The following is a 21,388-nucleotide window of genomic DNA, read 5'->3' as shown; positions in this document are numbered from 1 at the left end:
GCATCTCACAAAGGGTATCCCCATAAACAGAGCTTGTCTCCAAGACCTTCCAGTGCTCCCCTGGGGTCACTTGACTCACAGTTCTGTTGTCACCTTTGGCAGTACTATTAGTTGGTCTAGTCATGCACAAAGGTATAATAAAGGTGGCTACCAAATTCAAGGGAGTTGCATACAGCTCTGTTTCTTCTGGAAACACCATGTCATGAAATCCCAGATGGTTCAGATGAAGGGCTTTTGGTGAAGGGACTACATACAGAGATGAGGCAGGGTTGAAAGGACAATGTATTACCGGAAGGAGTCCAGTGAGGGCTGGTTCTGGGGAGGAGGTCCTCCTGGTGGAAGAGAAGCAGCTACTGCTAGACCCTGCACTAGGGGAAGGCAGGAAGAAATGCCCCCTCTTTCTCTCTTCTCCTATCATTCTCCTGTCAGTGCCTCCCATGGACACTAAGGGGCAGGGGGCCTGGGTGATACAGCTAGCAAGGGTCAGCCCTCAGGGTACAGAGCAGGAGGAAAAAGGTAGAGAGTACATCTGGAGGACAGAGAAAAAGGAGCACAATATCTCTTTCAAGGGTGGGTAAACTGAGTCATTGAAAGGGAAAGTAACATGTTTCAGATCAAAAAAGGGAAACCCAGAACCAAGATGAGGGCTCCACTTCCCAGTCTGGTCTCACTGATTTCAAGTAGTCTGAATGACTGGAGAGAATCATTAAATCTCAGAGGACATCTAATCCCTCAGGCTCCTTCCCAATATATGGTGACCCTACAACATGGCCCACAGTGGTCAACTTTTCTTTAGAAGTGGTGAAGGTGTGTGTGATCAGGATGACTCAGTCTTCTGCCTGGATTCACCAGAGAGGTTTTCATGAATCACTTGTGTGGGTGATGCTTTGGGTGTTGTTATTCTTTCAGTGAATTCTCTCCACACACTAAGTGTGTCTCTATTTGATTCATGAAGGTGATTCATCTGAGGAAGTTGACCTGAACATGGTTTATCAAGCAGCATCTAATGGAGATGTCAATGCTCTGACTGCTGTGATTCGGGAAGACCCTTCCATCCTAGAATGCTGTGACAGTGAAGGTGAGCTATTTGTGCATTTTGAACCCTGCTCTGTCATTTTAGAGATGGCCTCCAGATGTGAGCAATGTTAATAAAATTATATTTGATAGGCCACTTTGATACTGGAGAAACAAGGAGTATCCTGCCTATAGCCATGTATAGGTCCCTTAGTATTTCATTTAATGAGAGTCATGGACACAAATCTTCTAATTCTTTTACATCACTTCTTCTCATAAAGTTGGTTGGTAGAGTTTGTTTTCAGCTTCTTTGTATGAATGACTAAAGTAGATCAGCTAAGTAGATAGAAAGGGGATATGGAAAGAGGAGGACATTTTTGGTAGCAATGGACATTGGGAAAGTGTGACTATGAAAGCCAGAGAGTGAGGATTTCTGTTTCTAGGAAGATGGAGTAGAAGTAGTACATTTTTATTTATTCCTTTTGCTAAATACAACTAAAAATCCTGAACATTGTATATAAAATAAACATAAGAACACTCCAGAAGGTGGAGAGAAAATGACAAACTAGGTAGGACCTTGGGACCCAAAAAATGACAAAGTGGTAAGTTTCCTGGATTTCCTTCTTGCCTTATAATCCCCAGACTTGGTGCCAAATAAGTCAATAATGCAGACATGCCAACAGACATAGACCAAAAAAGCCCCTAACAAAAGTCTGTTCTCTAGCCAAAGAACCAAGAAAGGGCCACATAGCAAGACAGAAAACTTTGAGACAATAGAGTCTATTCCACCAAACATCACTTCAAAAAATGAAGGAAGGCAGGAAGGCAAAGTAAGGAAGAGGAGAGGGAGGGAGGAAGGAAGAGAAAGGGAGGGAGGGAGGGGAGGAGAGGGAAGGGAAGGGAAGCAAAAGGAAGGGAAAGAAAAGAAAAAAACTATGACAACAGCCCCATGCATTCTAACAAAGACCAAGTGGGGAGACTGGACCTCCACCTCTACTTGGTAATAAGGTCTTCATCTCCCCATCCCCCTACCTGCAAGGGCAGTGTCACAGGAATCCTTTTTGAGAATTAGGACTTTCTCTACCACCCAGTAATGAAGAGTCTTCTCCTACTTAGATGTCAATGAAGGCTAAGTGGGGAACTTAAACTTCTTTTTCCACCTGGCAATAATAAGGTGGTATCCCCTCATTTCTCCTTTGGAGCAGTGTCAAAGAAAGCAGCTAAAACAGAGGGTTTAAGTAAGATTAGGCACCTCATAACACAATACCCCAAATGTCCAAGTTTCAATAGAAAAATCACTTATCATACCAAGAAACAGGAAGACCTCAAACTGAATGAAAAAAAAAGACAATTAATAGATCCCAACACTGAGAGGAAAAATGTTAGAATTATCTGGCAAAGATTTCAAGTAGCCATGAAAAAAAATATGCTTCAATGAGCAATTACGAACATGCTTGAAACAAATGAAAAAATAGAAAGGCTCAGCAAAGAAGTAACAGATATGAAGAAGAACCAAATGGAAAATGTTTAAACTGAAAAATACAATAATTACAGTTAAACACTCAAAGGCTAAGCTCAGCAGCAGAATGAGGAGGCAGAGGAAAGGATCAGTAAACTTGAAAATAGAGCAATAGAAGTGAGAGAATCTGAACAACTGAAAGAAAGTAGGCTTGAAAAATGAAGATGAAGAAGGAGAAGACGGAGGAGAAGGAGGAGGAGCAGGAGGGAGAGGAAGAAGAAGCGGCTGCCTCAGGGTGCTACAGGACTGTAACAAAGGATCTATCATTGGTTTCTCTGACCTAGTATTTCTGAGAAATCATTAATGATTTTTAACAGTTGGCCTATCCCAAGAGGAGCTTGGGATTCCCTTATCATGACAATAAAATGTTTTGTAAAGCGAGTGGTTGCTCCCTAATTTAGCCATGGTAGTTTTTTGTTTGTTTTTAAAGCAGGCTTACTTGTACATCTGTGTTGGGGCTAGAAGTTGGAAATGAGGAGAGTAAAAGGTTAAATACCACTTGTGTGATAAGTACAAGAGTCAGACTAATTGCACTCAATCCTGGCTTGTACTGACTGACTATGAATGGAAACAAAGATACAACATATCAAAACTTGTGGGATACAGCTAAAGCAGTGCTAAGAGGGAAATGTATAGCACTAAATACATTCATTTAAAAAGAGAAAAAGTATCAATCAATAATCTAAGTTCTCACCTCAAGAATGTAGAAAAAGAAAAGTAAACTAAACCCAAAGCAAACAAAAGATATAATAAAGAGAAGAATAGAAATCAATGAAATTGAAAACAGAAAAAGAAAAATAGAGAAAAATCAATGAAACAAGAAACTAATTCTTTGAAACTGTCAATTAAATTGACAAACCTCTAGCAATGACGAAGAGAAAATGAAAGAAGACACAAATTACAACTATCAGGAATGACTCTGCAGACATCTGAAGGATAATAAGAAAATAAAACAACTCTACACTCATAATATGACTAGACAAAATGGATTAATTCCTTCAAAAAAGAGATAAACTCTGCCATAGTTCATCCAATAGGAAATGGATTATTTGAATAATGCTATAATTATTAACAAAATTAAATTCATAATTTAAAAATTCCCAGGAAAAGGCATCATCAGGCCTAGATGATTTTACTGGAGACTCCTACAAATTCTTAAATAATTATTAGTATCAATTCTACATAATCTTTTTCAGACAAGGTAAAAGGAGGAAACTTCTCATTTACATTTATGAAGCTACTATTACTCTGATATCAAAACCTGACAAAAAATGATGTGAAAAATAAACCTACAGACCAATATTCCCCATGAACATAGATACAGAAATCCTTAGCAAAATATTAGCAAATAGAATTCAGTAATATGTAAAAAGGATTATATACCATGACCAAGTTGTTTTTTTCCCTAGAAATGTTCTGTCTGGTTCAATATTTGACAATCAATCAGTATAATCCATCATATTAACCAGCTACAGAAGAAAAATTATGTGATCATATCAATTGATGCAGAAAAAGCATTTGACAAAATTTAACACATATTCATGATTAAAAACTCACAGAAAAATAGGAATAAAGGGGGAACTTCCTCAATTTGATTAAGAGTATCTACATCCCCAGCACCACCACTTAAGAACTAAAGAAATAAACCTGATCACCTCCCCCCACCAAAAAAATAAAAAATAGTACTTTACATTCATTGAAAAAAAAAATTTTTTTTAAAGAGTATCTGCAAAAAACCCTAGAGCTAACGTTTTACTTACTGGTGAAAGCTTGAGTGCTTTGCCCCTAAAATCAGGAACAAAACAAAGATGTCTACTCTCTCTCATATTCATCATAATGCTGGAACTTCCAGCCAGTGCAAAAAGGCAAGAAAAGGAAATAAAAAGCATACATACTGAAAAGGAAAAAACAAAACTTTTCCCTTCTTTGCACAGCTTAGAAAGTCCTAAGGAACCTACTAAAAGAAAAAAACTTCCAATACCTGGTAAATCCAGCAAGGTCACAGGGTACAAGATCAATACACAAAAACAAATTTATTTCTATATACTAGAAATGAGCAAGTGGACACCAAAATTAAAACCATGATACCAATTAAAATCACTCAGTAAAGAATATTTAAGTGTGAATAAAACAAAACATGTACAAGACTTGTATACTGAAAACTGTAAAATGCTGATGAAAGAAATCAAGGATCTAAATACATGGAGAGATGTACCATGTTCATGGATTAGAAGATTCAAGGTGGTACATGCAGTGCTCCCCAAATTCATATACAGGTTTCATGCAATTTCTATCAAACCCCAGCAAGATTTTTTATAGATTATCTAAAAGATTATACAAGATTATCTGAAATTTGTATAGAAGGCAACTAGGAGAAACTAGGATAGATAAAACAATTTTAAGAAAGAAGAAAAAAGTGGGAGGAATCAGTCTACTCAATTTCAAGACTTATTATATAGCTACAGAAATCAAGACTGTGTATTGGGTGAAGGATGGACACATAGATCAATAGAAAAGAACAGAAAACCCAGAAATAGACTCACACAAATATGCTCAACTGATCTTTGACAAAGGTCCAAATGTAATTCAGTGAAAGAAAGCCTTTTCAACAAATGATGCTGGAGCAATTCAAAACACCCATAAGCAAAAAATAAAATAAGGAAATAGATAAAGAGAAGAAAGAAGGGAGTGAGGAAGAGAGGATGGAAGGAAGGAAGTAAAGGATGGAGGGACCCAAGGAGGGAGGAATGGAGAGAAAGTAGAGAGAGAGAGAGAGAAAAGAGAGAAGAAAAAGGAGAAAGGAAAGAGGAGAGGGGAAGGAGAGAGAGAGAAAGAAGGAAATTTTGCCACTATTTAAGACATAACAGTTCATTCTTGATTTTACCCAGTACAGGTGCTTGAAAGAGTATTAAAAAGGAGAGATATGGAGAAAAACTGGGTTGCAGGCTGCAATCTTTTGGTAAGAACAGCAGTCCTAGAATTTATCCATTCTCAGGGATCTCTGAGGTCATAGTTTGCAATTCACCTGGAAATAAATCACAACGTCTATGTGAATCTACAATCAAAAGGCATCTAAACAAGTCTCAGCTGGGCAAGGGACTGTGTCTGATGTTGTTTTCTTCACCTGGAGGAGTGTGAAGTACCTGGATTCTGCCTCACCAGCCTGGCTTGTTCTAACAGCCCTGCAAAGTCAGTCAGAATGTGTGATTTCATCTGTGTTTTTATTCAGGAAGAAAACACATGAAAAACCAAATGCTTGGCCTATAGTGATTCTAAAAACAAAGAAGTATTTCAGTTAAGATGGCCCCTTTTAGCAAGAATTTGTGCAACACATGGTTAGTCTACCATCACTGCCCTATATCACTTACCACCTCCAATAAAAGTGTGCTGCACCTGTCTGCCTGGCTGAAGTGCTTTCCAAAGACACCTCCAGATTCTGCATTGTTCAAACCAAGTCAGGATAAACCTACCTGTTACGTCCCAAATTGTGCTGATTCCCAAGGTAGTAATAAGCAAATTTTATCATCTGCGCAAAATGTCCTAATCAACCAATTACTGAAAAATTATAAAAGATTTAATAGGGCCAGAAAAATACATAGTTTATATAAATGTAGCAACAATCATCATCTCTCTTCAGCTCAACAGCTGGGTTTGTGTTGAGGGTTGTTCATTTATCTGCAAAGAGCATAATAAATAAAAAGGCAAAGTCCGTTCATAAATTTCACAAATCAAACATTTTTAAAGGCTGTTGAAATGTCTCATTCCAGGATGTACACCCTTAATGCATGCAGTTTCTGGACGTCAAGTGGACACAGTGAAGCTGCTGTTGAAGATGGGAGCAAATATTAACATGCAGGACGCTTATGGCCGCACAAGTCTCTGCCTGGCAACCTATCTGGTACCGACTGCGTGTGTGGCGGCATTAAGGAGTGGAGTGGACTAAATGTGTCATTGTGGGGCCCCACTTGCTGAAGAGTGTTCTTGGATTTATGCAGCTGGCCGATAGAAACAGAACTTGAAACCTTTGCTTTGATCATCTCCAACATTTATATACCACTTAGAGTTGGTTTCATGCATTTAAGTCATTTTGATTTTCCTAACAATCCTCTAAGTTAGAGGTGATACCAGCATTAGAGAAATATTCTTTTCCATCTTAACTGCATCATAATTTCCCCTGAGGCATTTCCAGACACACTTGGTACTCCTTCTAAGAATGCCCTCCATTAAATGCCCTTCATTGAAAGAAAGCAAGCTTCATTTCACTCTATTCTGTATGCTAGTGGCAGTTAACTTTAGAAGCCATCTGAGTGGGGGTTAGCATTTGAAGCTGCAGTTTACCTCTCTGGGGTAGAACTAGTTGAGTGGAGGCTGAAGGATAAGCAAAGTGAGAACAATGAGAACTGGGAAGAGTGGTAGGTAGGGAGTAGGGGAGAAAGACCAGATTCTTCAGGGACAACACCATTCATAGGATTCAACCCACAATCAGTGTTCAAATTAAAGCTTGTATAGAGCCAGTCCTCAGTGCAGGAGATTTCAGTCTAGCATTTCCCAACTTTAGCTCAAGCTTGATACGACCTTACTGAAAAACTTCAAGCCTGTCTCCTCTCAAATCTTCCCTGTAATCTTTCTGGGAGATCCCAGCGCTATCTTGAGTCCATGTCAAACAAGTCCTCCTTGGTGCCATGTGAGGGTCATCACTCTCTCTCCTCTCCAACACAGCTCCTGGAAATCTTCATCAGAAACCACTGTTGCTGCACTGATGCAGCTTCTTGCATTTGCTGTCGCTGCCCGTTGACAGTGGTGAATTAGCCCATGGTATCCTGAAGCTGCCCTGGCCAAATGGAACACTCTCTTCCCCAAATACCCACCTTCGTGCCACAATCTAGCGTAACTTGCAGTGAAGCATTGCCCAGTTCTCACAGAGATTTTTCTTTAGAAACTAGCCTTTCATTTCTTATTTGCATGCCCTCTTTCTCTAGGACTCACACATGAAACTGGGAAGAATTTTTCAAAGTGTTGGAGTGCTTGTTTCAAATGTGGGTTCCTGGATTACACCCTAGACCTTCTGAGTCAGACACTCTGGGAGCAGGATGGGGTTGTGGGCGGAGGGAAGTACCTGCATGTTAAACAAACTTCCCAGGCAATTTTTATGCTGTTCAAGTTTGAAAAACACTGGTCTATGAACACTAGGTGAAGTCCAGTATCTCAGACATACCTGTAACTGCCCTCCCAGCCCCCCTCCCTTCTAGCACATGCCCTAACAACTGCTCTAGCTATGGAGATTTCTGGTGTCTGAGCTGAGCTGAAAAGAGGAAATTTGGATCAGGGGATGCAGGAAGGGATTAGAGATGGTTTCTAAAGTTAACTGCCACTAGCATACAGAATAGGGTGAAACGAAGCTTGCTTTCTTTCAAAATTCTAAAATTCAAAATTTCAGATTTCTTGGGCTGGAGAACCACTTAAGAACTGGGAAGAAGTCCTCCTCTAGTTCACAGCGAACAGTGAGCCTAGCGAGGTGCCGCCGTTGCAGAGAACTCTTTCTAGGAATGCATTCTAAGGAGCTGCATGGGGAAGTTTGCCTGCATGACAGCATGTGGCACTATCCTCTTAATGTTGACCTCACCTCAGTTTGGACCCCCAAGGCAGGGCTCTTCGCTGGCTCTCCTGAGGCTCCTGGGAAGGATGGGGGTAGGTGGTGTGCTATTGATGACACTGTGAAGCCCACCACTCCCTCTGGCAGTGTTTGAATTCAAGTATTAAAGGGCAGCTTGGCAAAGGGGGCACTTAGAAATTGGCTCAGTCACAGCTTCAAACTCACTGTACAAATAAACTTACCATAGATGCATGACCTTAGGCAAATTTCCTCACCTCTTTGTGCCTCTTTCCTCATTTGAAAAATGTAGTAAAAATAATACCCTAAGTTTATCACAAGTGAAGGAGAAACATATGCAGAATCACCCAGCACATAGTAGGTAAAAGATGTATTTGTTAGTTCTGAATAGTGACCACGGGTTTCAGATGTATTCAGTGGCTTTCTGATTTCTTTTCTGAAGAAAAGAAGAAAAAAAAAAAAAAAAAGAACACATGCACACATAGTTCCAGGAAATGTTGCAAAATGATAAAAATGTTTCAAACCCTCCCCCATCAGAAGATTTGTTTTTCAAAAACTAAACCTTAGGCAACTCTAAAATTTGGCAACTCTGGAATTTGTCCAGCATTCCTTTCTTTTGGGTCTTCTAGTCATACTTTTCCCTTTTAATCAGAGAAATTGATGACGTAGACATTAGGAACTAAAACTAGATTTAATACATTGGTAAACTATGAATCAAGGTTGAAATTACTTGCTTCTACTTAAAACTTAGATATTATTGGTCAGTTCTACAAAGCCATATTCAATAAAACCTATGAATTTTGATGTGCTTTTGTTGAAAAAAAAGTTTTTTCTAGACTTTTCAGAACCCAAATTTCTTTTCTTATCATCTCTCTTTTTCCTCCATGCACTTAGTAACATTTTTATTTTTGCTTCTAGTATGGTGAGGGAAAATCTTCAGTCATCTTTCTCTTAACATTGGGTAATCTTGAGACTTAACTATACAGGAATAGAAGAAGGCAGGACAAAAATAGAGAATTATTGTCTTATTCTTCATAATAATAGCTTCATTTACTTAAAAGCCTGCTTATAATTGGGTGAGTAACCCAAGTGATTCTGGATGAATTTAGGAGACATTCTCCTTGTCATGTGAGCCAAACTCAATCATCAGCAGGGTTGGGTCAGATGATGAACAGAATGGGAGGACTAGCCTGCAATTATATTTGCCCTTTGAAATAAGGAGAGACGTGGCCCAGCTGTGCTGACCAAGGAAGGGACAAGAATGAGATGTAGCAATATCAGGTCTCAATCTGGGTAATTGGTAGACAGCAGGGGGTTCACAGGAAGTTACTTGAGGAATTCATAGGTGGGTAAAGCACAATAATGGGGAACCCTGAGGGGGTGCTGGTGATACCCCCAGATTCAGCAGGAAAAGATCACCAGAGTAGCCGAGTCTCAGCCACTGGAGTAGGTGGTGCTCAGCATAGAATTCTAGGTATCAGAAGAGGAACTGACTAGGTTACTAGAAAGGGAACTTGGAAAAGAGGACAAAGGGCTGTTTATCAGCTATAGATAGACTGAGGCATCGAGTGGAGGCTGGGACTCAAGAATGACGCAGGAGCCCAGTTTTGGAACTGGACCATGACATCCGGGTGAGACCATTGACAAGCATGATTTGGAGCTAAGCCCACAGAATGAGAGGCTAGAGCTGAGTAATCACCCCATCACATGCCACATTTGGCTCTAGGAACTGAGTATAAAAAGTGGAGCACACGCGAGTGGCCCTAGAAATGGGGAGGTGCAGGTAGAAGAAAGAGTCTAGGAATTAATCTGCATCTGACAGGGTGAAGTTCCTCCACAAAACTCAGGCATCCATACCTCAAGACTTTCAGCCCTCTGTTGTGTAAATTCGAGTTATAGTCCTTAACCACTTTAGGTCAATAGAACATGTTTTTAGCCAAACCAAAGAAGAAAGGGAAAGAAAATTGGAGAAGGTTTGTTGGATTGTGTTATGCAAGATTGTGTTATATAATGATGCTCTTGCTCTTCCAGGGTTGGCTGGAAGGTTGTGTGAGTCTACTAAGAAATGGTGCCAAGCACAATATCCCAGATAAAAATGGCCGTCTGCCACTGCACGCTGCCACCGCTGAGCCTGATGTGAGGTGAGTAGCCAGGTTCACACGACGCCCAAGTTGGGAAGCACCCAACTTGGATTAGAAGATCATCTAATCCAACCCTCTGTGGTGAATAAAAACAAAATCCATCCCATTTTTGGGGGGTGGGGGAGTTGTAGCAGACAGGACTACATCTCAGTGAATCAAAATATCCTGGAATAATCTCAGTGCTAAACTCAGTCCCCTCCTACTTCAATAAAACCCTTTTCTTCTAGTCTCTGATTTAAGAAAAAATGCTGTTCATCATCATCTGAATTCATATATTCATTCATTAAATTAGTCAGTTATTAATTCAATAACTATTTACTGAGTGCTTATTATGATCCAACCACTGTTCTAGGCCCTTGCAGTTCCACAGGGAGCAAGACAGCATCTCTGACCTCGCAGTGACTTAAGTGGCACACTAGTAAACAAATAAATAGTATTATCTCAAATAGTGCTATGAAGGAAACCAAACAGGGTAACAGAGCACTAGCTGGGCAGAAAGGTTAATGTCTGAACTCAGAGTCATGCCAACGTTTATGGGCTGGAAGGAAGCAAAAACCCAGCAAAGGAGACTGAGACAGGAGACCAGTGGGTTAGAAGGAAATCTAGGAGTGTATGCTGCTGGAAATCATGTGAAGGAATGTCCTCAAATAAGCTAGATGATCGAGAAGGTCACATTTATGTAAGAAGTTGAGCGACGAAGGAAAAAGTTTTGCCCAGACCAAGTGTAGTTACCCCAGTCCACTGTACTACATGGCTTAGATCACCAGTCTTTTGAAAGTCCCTCCTAGCAGCTTGATCACTGCGTTTCCCACTGTGGAATCAGCAACATTCTGGGCACTTCTTGAACCTCTGCTGACAGAACAGGCCTCTGGCAGGAATTTCTCGTTCCCCAGAGCTAGGCAACAGGCCAGCACCACAGGGGGTGTGTTCTGCTGCGCCTCCTCCTTACCCTGTGTCCAGAAACTAAAACTGAAGCCCTGTGGGGGTTGAGGAGACCAAGGCGCCTTCCAGGTTGAGAGGTAACATGATTTCTTCATTTCAGTCTGTTTTACACTAAAGTAAAAGGACTTGGGAAATTCCAGGACTATTCCCAACCAAGCCTTGCTTCTGTTATCATTGGATTATATCCAGGAATAATAGAAAACTAGGGTTTACTCAAAGCCCAACAAAACAAGGAAGTTTAGAGAAGAAACAGAAAGCCCTGAGCTAACAATCAGTAGACATCATAAAAAGATGACTACCTTTTGATGAAAACAGAGTGACTTCTAGACAACCCACAAAAATAGTCACAAAATCATACTGTTTTCCCAACGGTAATCTTCAGAGAATACATTTTAAATGTACCTTTAAGACTATTCTGCCTTGATTTACTCTACTTAGTTGCTTTTTACCTGCTTCGTTCAGAGTAGTCATTTTGAAATCTACCTGATTCTGAAAGATGAACACTTGCTTTAGTTACTGTAATTACAGCTGTTGTAACAAATCAAATCCAAAGTTGCAGCATTTTAACATAATAAAATTTAATCCAATGTAGATGTTCCTAGTTGGGGGTTGGCTTCCCTCCACAGGTGGCTCAGAGAGGACCAGGCTGCTTCCATCTTGTGGCTTCCTCTTCCCCTTGGATCACAGAATCCTTTGTTCAGCCTGCAGATGGGATGACAGGAGTATAAACAAGCCTCACTTATTTCTTTAAAATCTCAGCCTACAAATGACACAACTCACTTCTGCTCACATTCCTTTAGTAAGGATGGGTGATTTGGCAATAAGTAGTGCTGGGGAATATAGTCCCTGACAAAGAATCTGCCTCCCTGCAATGACTCCAATCCAAGAAAGGAGGGCATAAACTTTGGTGAAACGCTCTCTCTGCCATTAAGCCATTGCACCTAAGGCGTGAACCAAGCCTCGGCAGCTGGAATCACATTCGAGTTCAGTTTGGTCACTAGATTGGCCTCATCATCTGAAATCACTACACTAATAAATTAAAAACCAATCCAAGCACACTTCACCTTTTGTGGACTTGTTAGTCTATTTCTTATTATGCCCAGCAGTGCCCCTAGACTCTCTAGGATCTGCATTACATCACTAGAACTGAGAGAACACTGAGCTGTGGCTTCCCCTTCTCTTGAAATTGTACCAAATGACCCAGCTACCACCTTTGGAAGAGCTGAAGCCAGAAAAATAAACATCCTCTGTGTGCTGATGATACAGTTTTATTATCCTAAATGGACAGTTAGCTGACTCTGGAACATAAAATCCTTCTTTAGTTATGGTAATGCTAGCTGCTGTAACTAGTAAAACCCAAGATTAAAGTTAACTATTTCAAGACCAAAATTAGCATTTCTGGCAAATGTTCTCCAAAAATGAGTTGGGTTAAACCTTAACAACCCATAGAGCAAAATCAACTGGTTTTTCTACCTAGAGAACATTTCAAAACTAGCTTAACTGAAAGGACTCCTTATGGAATTACATTGCTTAAAATGAGGTATTTTATCATTGTTTATTGAGAAATTTTATGGCCGTGGCAGGATTTGATAACATCTATGTTAGATGCTTCAAGCCAAAACTAACAGAGCCAGAGATGTTGGGCTTTGACTGCCCATTTGTTTGTGTGTCATCATGAACTCAGAATCGTTTTCTGAGAAAAAAAATCTCAGTCTGTTTTATGGGCACCTCCTAATTCTAGAATCATAATGCAGAAGGGAGTAACCTTCCATTAGGCGATGCAAACCTGCTTGACTGTTTAATTTTCCTAAGTGGACACATCTTTAGGCCAGCTTGTCTGACCATTAAACATAGGTCTGTAGTTACAACACGGATCATGATGACAAACAGCACAGATTATTTACCACATTCTGAGCAAAGTTCTGAGTGCTTTCCATGTACTGTCTTGTCTAACCTTTACCACACCTTTATGTGGTAGGTAATATTTCTGTCCCCATTTTATAGATGAGAAAACCGAGGCATCAAAAAGGTCACTAATTGTCTGCTGCCTGTGTGAGGATAAGTAACCTGCCCAAAGGGTCTGCTGTGCTCCTGGAGTCCACTGTTGTGGACCCTGTAAAATTTATTCTAATGATCACATTTTGTCATTAAGCCCTTGGTCTACACTGAGAGGCCTTATAAGGAACAGCCTTAAAGAAGTCCTTATTGACTCATTGTCAGGAAATATTTTGTTCATTATATTATCTAAAAATATCTACTAAAATCGATATTTAGTAGATACAATAGTAGAAAAATATCTACTAAAGGAAGAATTCCTACGCTCCTCCTGATAAATTTGTTTTTATTTTTATTATGTGACTACTATGAGTATGATCATGTTTCTCTGCTTGTATATTTAGAAAACTCAGAGCCCAAATTATGTCTCACCTCTGACACAAACATAGGACCATAATTACATGTTCTTTTTCCTTTGCCTCATTTTCCCTTTGCCTAGTTTTTTCACTTGTAATCTTGTTTTACTATATGTATCTGAAAAACCACCTAAAATCCTTTTTTGGATTGAGGAAAAGGGTGGCCAGGAGTGCCACCTCAGGAGTTGGACTGACTAAGTTTGAATTTGGCTCCATTGCTTACAGACCATATTATCTTGGGCAAGTTGACACGTCAAGGTTTAGTTAGCTTTCTCTTCTCAAAAGTAGGAATATTACAGTACTTACCTCATAGGAAAGTAGGTTGAAGTAAATGAGAAAATGTGTGGAAAGCACTGAACACTGTTAATCGTCAGTGTTCAGTAAGTGTTAGTGATGATGATGATAATGATGGTGATGATGGTGGAAGATAGAAATAATGAAGTACCATAGATCAGCACTGAAGAATGAAACCCTGCTACTGCCACGCACCAGCTCTCACCAGGGCCTTCTTCACCTTAGCACACACAGGTCCACAAGAAATATATCCATACACACAGGTGCATGCACACACTCCTGCACCCACTGACATGTGCACACATTTACTGCAAAGATCATCAGGGTATGAACATTGCTCCTATTTGTATTGACCTTGGGACGTAGCACATTGCAAATTTTAGAAGCCAATGACCATCAAACTCAACCATTCAGCTCCCCTGAAACTCCCTTCCCTACCTCTGTCAGTGCAAACATCTGTATTTTTCCTCTAATCATAAGGATATGTACCAGTCACACTGTGGCCTTGTACTCAGGTATTCATACTCCTTTTAAAATCCACTAACCCTTAGACTTCTGAACAGCACACTCTTCCACTCGGTGCTCACTGGAGGCTATTGACAGCGAAGTCTCAAACTAAAGCTGCTTGTGAACATGCCAAGAGGACCCTTCAATTAGCCCTTTGCCTCCAGAGAGATTTTGGTCCTCTGAAGAATACAACTCACTAGCAAACCAACTGGTGCCAATATACAGCCTTAGCTAAGCTACAGTTCACTGGGGATCTAAGCACTGCAGGGATAAGGGACCTATAATTAAGAACATGAAGGCAAGTTCGATGGACAAAAGCAAAGGAGCACAGGTTTCATCTCACAAATCCCCTTCCTGCTTTGAACACTGCTTCTCAGCAGGTCTGAGTTTTCTCCCTTTCAGTTCCCCATGGCTTTTCTTGCTTCCTTGGCTGGGACATTCAGAGGGCGCCCGTCTGAAAGAGGGGGCATGGTCATTAAGACAAAGCTCCAAAGAGCACGGAGTTGTGTTTGTACAACGCTGTGCATGCTAGAGTTGGAAGGCAAGCAGCAATTTCCTCTGAAAGCAGCCACAGGGCTCTCTGAAGGTCTTTTTCATGGTCTCCATGGTTACCAGCAGATTTTTTTTTTTTTTCCTGCCAGAGCCCCAGCAGCTCTGCCTCTTTTCATTGCTCTTAACTATAGCCAGAGGGAAGAAGGAAATCATTTCTTTGGTCCTGTTCTCTTGTTTCAAACTGATGCATTCTAACCTGCAGTGGATGTTTCACTGCAGCCTGCTCTTACCTCCAGACAGCTTCCAGGACCGGAGAGCAGATGGCTGGCTTGGGGACCCTTTTCCCACCCATCCTTGGGCTGGGCCAGTTCCAGGGCTGTGAACCCAAGAGGCCAGCAAAACAGAGAAGGTCAAAGAGACAAACTGCACTCCACCCCCGGCCCACAGTATACGTCTAACTGGTCTCTTTCTGGCCCACCAATTGCCTAATGGCAATCTGGGGACCCCAAAATATAAAGAGTAGGAGCTTTTAAAAATTATTCATTATATAGAACTTATAGTATGTAAAGTCCATTCTAAGTGCTTTATATGCATTGAAAGTTTAAAGTTACAACAAATTTTTAAGAAATGGGTATTATCATCTCTGTTTTACAGATAAGAAAATGTAGGCACTGAGAGTTTCATAACTTGCCGAGGTCACTGGCTGATTGGTGAGGGAGCTGAGGTTCTAATAGAGGCAGTCTGGCCCCAGACTATGTGCTCTTATCACTCACCATGCTGCCTGTCTGGGAAGGCTCCTGCTGGGGATCCGTGCCTGCTGTCCTGGCAGCGGGAGATCTGCGAGCAGGATAGAGTTTCAGCTGGTGCTAATAGGAGACTGGGCTGGGGTATGTGGGAGAAATACTCCTGGGCCACCTCCGCACAAAACAGGGGCTCTGAGAAAACAAAACTAAGAGGTCTGCAAGTCCGCTGGTAATTCAGACCAATGTGGGACAGGTGTCTTGCAGATTACCACTGAACCATGGAACAGTATGGAAGTGCCAGGCTGGACCACCAAGACAATGTGGGATACCCTTGGCAAGCAATGTAGTGCATCAAGTCATTTGCTCTCATAAAATGAGAGAGAGAGATGGGGAGGGAGGGAGGGAGGGAGAGAAGAAATACTTATGTGTAAATTTGTAACCAACTTTGAAGATCAGTGAGTCATAGAGACTTAGGAATCAAAATGGAGGCAAGCAGTGTAGATTAGCATGTATCATTGAGGGTCGTGACAGGGAAGACATGAAATAGTAAAAGAGGTAACTAAGAAAGTTTGTTGAAAGACTATTTGAAATTAACCAACAAGAGATGATGAAAACCCCCCATCCCCACTCCCCCACCAAAATCAGGAAAAAGTTCTACATTTAGGAGAGAAGGGGCAAGGAAGGAAGCTGTTACTGGAACCTGCGGAGAGCAAGGCTCTAGCTGTAGTTGTAGCTGTAGGAGAGGGGCCACCTGGCAGGAGCCAAGGCCTTTAGTAAAGGAAAAAAGTCCCTGTTGAAAAGGGAAGTTACCTCTTTCCTTCCTCCTGCCAGTTCTCCCACTGACCAAACCCAATGGGAAGTCAAAGGGCAGGGGACTTGGATGATAAACTTGTTGGAGGCCAGCCTTCAGAGTGGGACCCTGCAAAGCAAAGAATGGATTTGAGAGGCAAGTAGAGAAGTATCCAGCACAGGGCTCATCATATGACATTTGGAGGCTCACCCAGGATGTGAGAAGAGGTCTTACTCTCCTCAACCCCATTCTCATCTGATCAGAGCCAACTTCTCTCAATGTGATCACTCTGCTCTGGAGCAGCCCCAGAAGATTATGTCTGGCTGCAGATGACCTCAGCCTGCTAAGGGTTAGCCGAGGATAACAAGATTGGACCACAACTGACCTCTTGAGTTTCCCTCCCACTCTCCCTCCCCCAGCACTTCAGAACAAATGTGCCCTTGAGATTAGACAATGGCCATTAATGAGGGAGAGAAAGAGAGAGGGAGGGGAGGGGAGCGAAGAAAGATAATCACCAGTTACCTTCTGCTCGTAAAATAGCTATATGGGAAAATATAAAAAACAGTGTTAACCAAAATTCTGTTATTTTTATAGCATTTTCCCACCAGATGGAGGAATTCTAGAATTCAGAAATGATAGAAGAGATGTGCTGTTTGCAGCCATAGCCCCTGTTCCTTTAAAGTCTGTATACTAGGAGCTTTACACCTGTTACGTTATTTAATCCTCACCACTCCGCTGTTACTATCGTTGTTACAGAAGTGAGGATACAGAAGCTCACAGAGGTCATGCAGTGGTGAGGCCAGAGTTAAATCACAGCCTTATCTTGGCTGCCCCAAAAGACAGTGATGAGACTTGATTTAAACCCTGGGCTTCCTGGTTACATGACCTCCACTGAAGAGGTCCATCCCCATTTAAGTTCTCCTTATAACACTATGTAATAAGTCACTCTTCCTTTTCGTCTGTTGTGGGTAGCAGTTTAATACTTAGGACTTTAAATGTCATCTAAGCTGAGAGACAGTGAAAATCTGATTTGGGAGGAGGCTAAACCATTTTGTTTTTCAAATAGTTCTTCCAAAATAATTTCTGAATTTCCTCCATTGTCTTCCTTTCCTTTACCATCCTGATGAGAATATTAGTTTGCTGGGGCGACCATAACAGAATAGCACGGGCTGGGAGGCTTAAACAACAGAAATTTATTTTTTCACAGTTCTGAAGACTGGACATCCAACATCAAGGAGCCAGCAGGGCTGGTTTCCTCTGAGGCCTCTCCCCTTGGCTTGCAGGTGGCCACCATCTCGCTGCCTCTTCATGTGGTCTTTCTACTGTGAGCACGTGCCTCTGGGGTCTGTGTGTCTTAATCGCCTCTTCTTAAGAGAACAGGAGTCAAACTGGATTAAAGCCCACCCTAGTCCTTTAACTAATTACTTCTTTAAAGGCTCTATCTCCAATTACAGTCACATTATGAGGCACTTGTGGGGTTGGTTAGAGCTTCAACATACGAATTTCTGGGGGATGCAGTTCTGTCTATAACAATGAGTATCCATTGATTAACTCACTCAAACCTTCCTCAGTGGTTCCCAAATCTGATTATTTACCAGACTTTCTTGAACTGCTTATTTAAACTGTAGAAGTTGGGCCTCTCTCCAGAACCACTGAGTCAGAAACTCTGAATATAGAGCCCAGGTATTTGTGGTTTTAAAAAAATCTCCCCAGGGAATTCTGAGGTGGAGCCAGGGTAAAACTTCTAGGGTTAAGTATTCTAGAAATAACGCTTACTGTGTTCCAGGTATGCTGTAAATGCTGTATGCATATTAGCTCATTTAATCCTCACACTGAGCTATGAGGTAGGCACTTTTTATTACCCCCGTTTTACAGATGAGGACACATAGGCACAGAGAAGTTAAGCCAGTTGCCTGCAGTCACAGGGCTGGTCAGCGGCTGGACTGGGATGTGAATCCAAGCAGTCTCGCGGCAGAGTCCTGGCTCCTAACAGTACACTCACCTCTTCTCTCCCATGGATGGAGTTTTGACCTCAGTCAACCAAGTGTGGGGCCCAAGGAGGGGATAAGAACTTGAACATGAGAATCATTGACAGTTGTTTCACACTGATTACTATCATTTCATGCTTAGATATGTGTGTGTTTTAGAAAGAGTAAGCAACGTTGTAAAAGCTGATTACCTCCTGGTATAACCTACACATTTAGAAGGCATGACACATGTACCCAGTGGTGAAGCAATTTGAAAGCACTCTATAAATTTATATAAAATGAATAAAGAATAAGCACTGAAGGACTTTGCTTCTTAAAGTGGACACAAAGGGACACAGATCTGGTGAATAAGATAAGCCTGAGGATTCACTTTCTCCATTCCCCTTGGCGCCTCCAGAACACTAAAACAGGTGGCCTCCTTGCCTGTCGCACTGGCTTCTTTTCCATGGATCTTTTCCTAGATAAATGTAAAGGGCTTATCTTCATTTGGAGGCCTTCAACAGACTGTATTTCTCATGTCATGTTCTCATACAGATTCTATTCTTTTGAGCCACTTCCCCTGTTTTTTCATTACAGGCTCCTGACAGTCCTGGTGCAACAGTCAAACCTGAGCGAGATTAATCACCAGGACAATGAGGTAAGCCTGCCTCTCAAGGAATGGGTGGCCATTGCACATGTGAGGGTGGGAAGAAGGGCTTTTCTGAACCACAAGGAGAGGGAGGGAGCAGTTTTGTGCTCCTACGCTGAGAGGGAAGCCTGCATCTCCACTATTAATCCTCAGGCAGAAATTTATCCCACTATGAGTGTGGGTAGCTTTTAATAGGGAAGGATTTATTGCATTAAGTACTTAAGCATTTATCATACCACTGAAATTTTGTAATTTCCCTTTGGACATTGAGAAATAAATATTGCTCCTTCCTGTCTTCTTGGGAACCAGAAACTTCCATGGCTGCTGATGCTCCCGCTTTGAGTGAAAGATGACAGAGATGATAATTCTAGGCTCCCTGCTCCAGAAGCCACATTATTAAAGCCAGTGATCACAACTGCTGTTTCCTTTATGTTGCAAAGACAATCCTGCACATTTCCAAGAAGACAGCACAGCTCTGTTGAACAAATTTCCTGAGGGAGAGTGGATCACAGCAGGCAGAGCAGCCCCAGAGTAGCTTAGGGTCTTGTGTCTATTTCACTGTTTTAAAAACCAGGTCTGATTTTCATTAGCCAGCCTGATTTCTTTAATAAGCTTCTTACAACTGATTTAAATACCTGGTTTTTAATGGAATTTTGTATAAATGTGAACTTGGTTTGGCTATACTTCACTAAGAATATCCGATAACTGTAAGAAATTCTGATAGCACTGAAAATGCACATGCCTCAAAATGCCAAATAACACTGTTTTCAAGGAGATCAGCTGGCCATAGACAACAAAGTGGGAGGAAGCCCCCTAACCAGAGCTGGGCCCCCTGCCCCATCTTTCTGCTGGGCTGGGACCCTCATGTTTCTTGAGTCTGCTGATCAAAAGTCCTCCTTCCAACTAGCTTGGCATTAATGACCACACCAAAAAGTGCCTACTTCACAGCCTGGGTCTGATGTTGGACACCTCCCTGACTAGGTGGTTATACGCTGCTTTCACTCCCCACACCTTCAGTGGTTTAAAGCAAAACCCCAGATGAGAGAATACTGTACTGTTTTAAACTTCTGCTTTAAAAATGAGAACCAGAGATGAGAAAGCACACTCTGATCACTCAGCCCATAGTGTGAAAGCAGGGAACTTGGAGGCTTGCAATTGATCCTGTCAGCTGATCATGAACTTCTAGACTCTGGGCAGCTTGCTAACCACTTCTTCCACCTCCAACTCCTGCTGTCACCCCTCAAACTGGAACTTACAAGAAAGAGGGCAAATTCAGTCATTCATACCCTGAAGCTGAATTCCCCTTATAGACATTCAACTCTGTCCACCCCTCAGCGGAATGAACATCCCCCAGCAAAATGATTCCCTATTTTTCCCCACCCTGGGAGGCCCCTGGTTGGTGGAGACAATGAAAATAGACAAAAGCCTTTCTTACAGTGAGAACTATAATACTTTTTGGATAATATGTGGAAAATATTAGAAAAGTCTCTGGTTCCTTCTCATGCAAAGGAAATTCTTCCTGCTCTTACACCAGCATTCTGACCTGTTAGCTTTTTTGAGCAGGAGCCTCAAAAAGGACACTTCCTCCCAGTGTCACAGCTCCCTATTCGCACTGTGTCACAACACAGCATGTCTGAAATCCACCCGAAGCCAACTATTAATGCTTGCCTGTGTTTTTCATTTATGTATATTGCTAGTGTGAGCCAATCCATATAAATTTGCAAAGGCTAGAAACTCTTTGCCATTGGGAAATAAGGTCAGTTCTGAAATGGAAAGAACACAGCCCAGGCTTTCTTTTTCATTCATTACCTTGGTGGAGTTCCTGCATTTGGCTTCTCAGTGTTCTGCACAAGCCATCACCTACTGTCTCCTCCCTCAATCACTTTTCCAATAAGTTCCAAGCACAACGTCAGCTCCATTACACTTGAGAGAGTAATAGTTAAAGCACACACACACCCTACATCTGCTAAATAACAGGAAGCAAAAAACAGCAAAGGCAAAAGAAATCAGGGAAAAGGTAAGCCAGTGCTGGCAAAGCATTATGGTTTCCTAATGACAAGAGGAAAGAACAAGACATAACCCCTATATAGTCTGAATTAAATTATTTTCCAAGAATAACTGAAGGACTCCCAAGCTTATCACAATAACGGTTAAAGATTAAAGGATCAACTGATAGAAATATAACTTCATTAAGAGGCATATTCGATTGTAAACTGAAACTGAAAAATGTAGAGGGGGACAGAAGGAAATAAATCTGTTTCTGAAGCCATTGTATTGCACATGTAAAACAAAATGTGGTATGTACCAC

The 21,388-nt window shown here is 41.4% G+C and overlaps 1 protein-coding gene across 7 annotated transcripts in view; it reads left to right on the top strand.

The window, feature by feature from the left end:
• The window catches only part of ANKRD55 (ankyrin repeat domain 55), a 661,295-nt gene that overhangs the window by 604,376 nt on the left and 35,531 nt on the right, over positions 1 to 21,388 (top strand). For all 7 annotated transcript variants that reach the window (XM_032472436.1, XM_032472450.1, XM_032472447.1 and 4 more), the window contains 4 exons: positions 956 to 1,078; positions 6,301 to 6,431; positions 10,176 to 10,285; positions 19,029 to 19,089. In XM_032472436.1, the coding sequence (XP_032328327.1) occupies positions 956 to 1,078; positions 6,301 to 6,431; positions 10,176 to 10,285; positions 19,029 to 19,089 (425 nt within the window). The remainder of the gene's footprint in view (positions 1 to 955; positions 1,079 to 6,300; positions 6,432 to 10,175; positions 10,286 to 19,028; positions 19,090 to 21,388) is intronic.

This window comes from Camelus ferus, chromosome 3 (assembly GCF_009834535.1).
Source record: "Camelus ferus isolate YT-003-E chromosome 3, BCGSAC_Cfer_1.0, whole genome shotgun sequence".
Taxonomy (NCBI): Eukaryota; Metazoa; Chordata; class Mammalia; order Artiodactyla; family Camelidae; genus Camelus; species Camelus ferus.
This window is presented reverse-complemented; position numbering and strand designations above follow the sequence as displayed.